General features: G+C 47.4%; 1 protein-coding gene across 2 annotated transcripts in view; it reads left to right on the top strand.

Annotated features, from left to right (window-relative positions):
- Positions 1-1,093: 1,093 nt before the first annotated feature.
- The window catches only part of MORC3 (MORC family CW-type zinc finger 3), a 46,638-nt gene continuing 41,684 nt past the window's right edge, over positions 1,094-6,047 (top strand). For both annotated transcript variants that reach the window (XM_003800664.3, XM_023519586.1), the window contains exon 1: positions 1,094-1,472. In XM_003800664.3, coding sequence (XP_003800712.2) covers positions 1,311-1,472 — 162 coding nt within the window. In that variant the 5' untranslated portion in view covers positions 1,094-1,310. The remainder of the gene's footprint in view (positions 1,473-6,047) is intronic.

Raw genomic sequence — 6,047 nt, 5'->3', positions numbered from 1 at the left:
CCTTAGGTGTACGTGGCTGGCGCCTCAGCCGGTTGAGCTATGGGCGCCGAGCCAATTTTATGTCTTATATTTCTGTATTATTTAAATTTTTACAAATAAAATAAATTAACAATCATAAAAAACCTTTAATCCTTTCCTTACCTGCAGTATTTGGTAGCCCTTATAGTATTCATTTCTATGTCCCACTCAGTCCAATGCTGAGCTCAAAGTCCACGCTGAATAATGTGTGTGGGCAAAAAGACTTTTTTTTTAAAGTCAGTATTTAGGTTGATAATTTTCAGGTCATCGCTGGTGTAGTGGTTCATGTCTGTAATCCCAGCAATTTGGGAGGCTGAGGCATGAGGATCGAGTGAGGCCAGGAGTTCGAGATCAGTTTGAGCAACACAGTGAGACCCCCGGCTCTACAAAATTTAGAAAAAATAGCCACGTGTGGTGGCGTGCACATGTAGTTCCCGCTACTTGGTGGCTTATGCAGGAAGATCATTTGATTTGAGGAGTTTGAGATTACAATGAGTTATGATGAGGCCACTGCACCCCAGGCTGGGAGACAGGGCAAGACCTATTCCTTTTAGCCCAGTATAGTGGCTCTCCCATTATCCCAGCGCTCTGGGAGGTCGAGGTGGGTGGATTGCTTGAGCTCAGGAGTTAAGAGACCAGCCTGAGCAAGAGCGAGACCCCGTCTCTAAAAATAGAAAACTAGCCAAGGGCTATAGTGGTGGGCGCCTGCAGTCTTAGCTACTGGGAAGGCTGAGGCAGGAGGATAGCTAGAACCCAGGAGTTGAGGTTGCTGTGAGCTCTGACGCCAAGACACTCTAGCCTGAGGCAACAGAATAAGACTTTCAAGAAACAAAACCAACCCCATCCTTTTCTAAATGCCTACCCAAGCAACTAGGAAACACACCCTGTTGCATAAAAGAAAAAATTTTTCAGGGCATATCCAAACAGTACACATTAATTCCTATTTTGAGATCTTCATTTTGTCAATAGGTTTCAAGTGACATTTGACACTTGTGGACCTGGGATTTTTTTTTTCTTTTTCGGTGCAATTCACAAACTACCAGGTCAAGGGCTTCCAGTTCACCAGCCTCGGCCACAACGGACTTAACAACTGGCTTCAAACTTGGATCCCCGAGGCTGGGGCCCCAACGAGGTGTCCGCTAAAAAAACGCGACCGCAGCGCCTAACGCATGCGCTCTAGCCCCGCAGGACCCCACTCTCCAAGCCGAGCTCCCAGTGTACTCCGCGAGTAGCTGCTCCGCAATTTACTTTCCCCTAACTCCCAATTCGGCTTCGCCTGGAGGCGGAAGTTGATGGGAGGGGCCAACGTTGCGGCCCGCCCCGGAAGTGGGCGGGCCCGCGGGCCCCACAGTTACTCCGCCACCTGCCAGTCGGGTTGCGGCCGATGCCGCTCCTGGCTTTGTAGCTTGCTCAAGATGGCGGCGCAGCCACCCAGCGGGATCCGCCTCAGCGCGGTGAGCAGCCGCAAGGGGTGGAGCGGGCCATGTCCCAGAAGGGCGGGCAGGCGGGCAAGTGAGGGGGGGGCCGGTAGTGGGCGGTGGCGACTCGTGGGCTCGGCAGGGCGGTGGGGGCCGCGGCGGGGCTCGGGGAGGGGGCCGCCATCTCGCTCCTGTCGGCGGAGCGGCTCGGCGGCGGGCAGGGTTAGGGCGGCGCGGGCGGGCCGCGTCCCTTTGCCTCCGCTTTGGGTTTCTGTTTTGCTTTCCTCGACTCGGGGCGGGCCGGGGCTGCGGCCCCTCCTCTTATCTTATGCCTGGCTGCCTGGAAGCCTTCCTCCGGGGGAGAGACCTCGGCGGCCGACCCGCCCGACCCAGGAGCCGCGGGGCCCCTGACCATTTCCAGCCTGCGGGCCAGGATGGGAAGGGAGCCGGGATTTAGGGTTAGATATGCTCACGGATTTGACCTCCGGGCAGCTGACCAGGCTCCGAGGCTGCCTTCGGCGAGAGTCTGGCGGGATTAGTCTATGCGTTTCAGTTTGTCCGGCTTCCCACGGAGTGGAAGCCCTCAGGATCTGCTCTTCCTCCTGCCTTGCGTTTGTTTCAGTGCGTTTCGAGTTCTTGGAAACGCTGCTAGCATATCTCAAATCGTTGGGAGCGGTCAAGCAATACGATAGGATTTCCCTTCCTTAAAATGTGGGCGTGGCTTTCTCACCTGATTATTCTAAAAAAGTTTTAAACCTTGTTTACGCAGTTGGTGTTCTTACGCAAGAATAGGCCTCCTCCCTCTTGTCAAAGCGAAGAATAGGTAGCCCTGCGTCTTTACTTTTTCTATTCGAATGGTACTGACTGCTCGCTGTTAACACACCTCTAAAGGGTACAAAGCATACTTATTTGGTGCATTGCTCTCTGACTTCATTCATTTAGCCAGATTCTTACTAACACCTGGTATTGTCGGACTTTGAACATTTTTCCAGCCTAATCTGCGTGAGGTGATACCTGGTTTTGTTTGCATTTCCTTGACTATTTGGGAAGTTGAATGTTTTTCGTATTTATTCGTCTTTTTTGTTTTTTAGTTCTGTTTTTTTGAGTTGTCTATTTGTTTCCTTTGCCCACTTTACGTTTTCTTTTCTGAAGATATTTATTGATTTGTAAGTGTTCTTTACGTATTCTGGGTAAAGGTCCTTGGGTTCCATAACTGACGTATTGAATGAGATAATCTTTAGTGGTGTGAAAATAGAGAGCAACTTTATTCTTTTTCTTTTTTTTTTTTTGAGACAGAGTCTCACTATGTCACCCTCGGTGAGTGCTGTGACATCACAGCTCACAGCAACCTTCAACTCCTGGGCTTAGGTGATTCTCTTGCCTCAGCCTCCCGAGTAGCTGTGACTGCAGGTGCCCCCCAGAACCCCTGGCTATTTTTTTTGTTGTAGTTTGGCTGGGGCGGGGTTCAAACCCTCCACCCTCAATCTGTGGGGCCAGGTGCTTAACCACTGAGCCACAGGTGTCACCCCCCGACTTTATTAACACTGGCTTTAAACATTGTCAGTTCTTTGCAACACTTTTGTGAATCTGGGCTGATAGTTTAGAGTTTGCTTCTGGAAATGTAAAGTCTGGCCTCATCTAATCTAAAAATCTCTATTCCATTATAAAGCCCCATCCCTTCACTCCTCCCTCCTGTTTCCTTTCAGTTTGGGGAAAGCTCTGGCTGGGAAGCCAGTAGTGCAGAGAGGGAGCGAGTTGCTTTCTTAACTGTCTCAGCCCTTTGATTTTCTTCTTCCTTTCCAGCCCCCTTTGCTTTTTGTAGTCTCTGGTCCTCAAGATTGAGGGGAAAAAGAGAGCAGAGATAAGAGTCAAGGCTGTCTTACGGGGTCAGTGTTAGCTGACTCTCAGGTGTAGTATCTGTCCATGTGCTTGGGTTTTCTTTTCTGGGGAAATACTGGCTGTTGGGAACCTCAGTGACAGAAATCTACCATCTGCATTCTCTTTGCTTTTGCTTTAGGACAGGAGCTGGCAAATTACAGCTCACAGGCCAAATCCAGTCTGGACCTGTTTCTGTATGTCCTGCAACTTAGAGTGATTAATATATTTGTAAATGGGAAAACACAAAGGATGTTTCATGACAAAATTATGTGAAATACAAATTTCGGTTTCTATAAAATTTTATTGGAATATAGCCATTGACAGTGACTTGCATATTCCTCTCAAATATATGCATTAGGAGAGTCTAAAATTTAATGAGTGTACCTATTTCTCAAAAGTCATAGGACTTAAGACCCAAAGGGTGTATGCATTCTTTTTTCTTTTTTTTTTGAAACAGAGCCTCAAGCTATCCCCCTGGGTAGAGTACTGTGGCATCACAGCTCACAGCAACCTTCAACTCCTGGGCTGAAGCGGTCTCCTGCCTCAGCCTTCCAAGTAGCTGGGACCACAGGCGCCCACCACAACGCCCGGCTATTTTTTTGTTGCAGACGTCATTGTTTGGTGGGCCAAGGATGGATTCGAACCCGCCACCTTAGGTGTATGTGGCTGGCGCTTTAGCCACTTGAGCCACAGGTGCTGAGCTGTTTTTGTTTTGTTTTGTTTCTTTTTTTGAGACAGTCTCACTATGTCGCCCTTGGTAGAGTGCCTTGGGATCACAGCTCCAGCAACCTCAAACTCTTGGGCTTTAGAGATTCTCTTGCCTCAGCCTCCTAAGTAGCTGGGACTATAGGTGCCTGCCATAGTGCCCAGCTATTTTTTGTTGCAGTTGTCATTGTTGTTTTTTACCTGGCCCAGGCCAGGTTCAAACACACCAGCCTCAGTGTATGTGACTGGCACTGTAACCACTGTGTTATGGGCCCCTAAGCTGGGTGTATGCAGTTTTTAAAAATAATTTAGATCCTAGCACTCTGGGAGGCTGAGGCTGAGGCGGGTAGATTGCCTGAGCTCACAGGTTTGAGACCATCCTGAGCAAGACCCCATCTCTAAAATAGCTGGGCATTGTGGCAGGCCCTGTAGTCACAGCTACTGGGGAGGCTGAGGAAAGAGAATCATTTGAGCCCAAGAGTTTGAGGTTGCTGTGAGCTGTGAGACGCTGTCTCAAAAAACAAACAAACAAAAAATCCCAAACATTTAGGAGGTCAAGAGATCCCAGGATGGAAGGCCAGATGACAAAAACTTCTTAAAATTTTGTTCTAGACTCCTGTATTTATTTATTTATTTATTTATTTTGCAGTTTTTGGCCAGGGCTGGGTTTGAACCCCACACCTCTGGCATATGGGGCCGGTGCCCTACTCCTTTGAGCCACAGGCGCCGCCCTAGACTCCTGTATTTCTAATGAAGTAATTTAAATGCCTATACTCTTTTTTTACTGTTGATACACATATACGTATAAGGAATCTTGCTGTGTATTTAGCTGATACCTGTATGTACTTCACTATCTCTTATCTTTCCAAGGTTTATATCACTTGGGGGGGGGGTTATTAATCTTTTTTGGCTTGAACCTGCCACCTCCAGCATATGGGGCCGGTGCCCTGCCCTTCTGAGCCGCTGGCACTGCCCCTATAAATGAGCCAACCATGATTACATTTTATTTTCCTGTACAACTTTCATCTGTCCTAATGTTTTTTTTCTTTAGGGACAGAGTCTCACTTTATTGTCCTCGATAGAGAGCTGTGGCGTCACAGCTCACAGCAACCTCCAACTCCTGGGCTTAGGCGATTCTCTTGCCTCAGCCTCCTGAGTAGCTGGGACTACAGGCACCCGCCACAATGCCTGGCTATTGGCAATTTGGCCAGGGCTGGGTTTAAACCCACCACCCTTGGTATATAGGGCCGGTGCTCTAACCCCTGAGCCACAGGCACTGCCCCATCTGCTCTAATGTTAATAACTGATTTATACTTTGTTTGCTTAGTTTTTCTCTGTTCTAATTACTAGTTAGTTCATCTAAACATCCAGAAAACTGGGAAAATCTTTCCAAATGTATTCAGACACACCCAGTATTTAGTCATTGGCTCAGATGGGATTTGGGGACTTTATTTTTAAGGGTAAAACAAAGTTTATTGAGGAAGAGAAATACAGGTTTACAGAGCAAAAGCAAGATATATAGGTTTACAGAGCAAGATATGTTTATCAAAGACAACAAAAGGCCCCCATTGTCTACAAAGAAAAGGCTGGGGAATTCCTTTTAATATTTACCTGAAAATTTTGTTCTTGTTTTTGTGTGTCTAGATCTCACATATTCCTTTTTCTGGAATATGTGAATATGTGTACTCTCGGCATATTATGCATTATAGTTTAGCGACTGACAGCGTGAGCTCTGAACCCTACCCTGGTAGGTTCCAATCCTGAGTGATAAGAGGTTTAGTGACATTGGCCAAGTCATTTAAGCTTTGTGCCTGTTTCTAATCTGAATGATGGGAATAATAGCCTCATGCACCTCAAAGGATTGTTTTATTTTGTTTATTTTTTTTTAGACAGAGTCTCATTTTGTTGCCCTCGGTAGAGTGCAATGATATCATAACTCACAGCAACTTTAATCTCCTGGGCTCAGCCTCCCGAGTAGCTGGGACTACAGGCGCCCAGCACAATGCCCAGCTATTTTTTTTTTTTTTT

This window comes from Otolemur garnettii, unplaced genomic scaffold (genome assembly GCF_000181295.1).
Source record: "Otolemur garnettii isolate 467f Iridium unplaced genomic scaffold, OtoGar3 scaffold00180, whole genome shotgun sequence".
NCBI classification, from domain to species: domain Eukaryota; kingdom Metazoa; phylum Chordata; class Mammalia; order Primates; family Galagidae; genus Otolemur; species Otolemur garnettii.
Note: the sequence above shows the minus strand (reverse complement) of the source record. Positions and strands in the feature narration are given on the sequence as shown.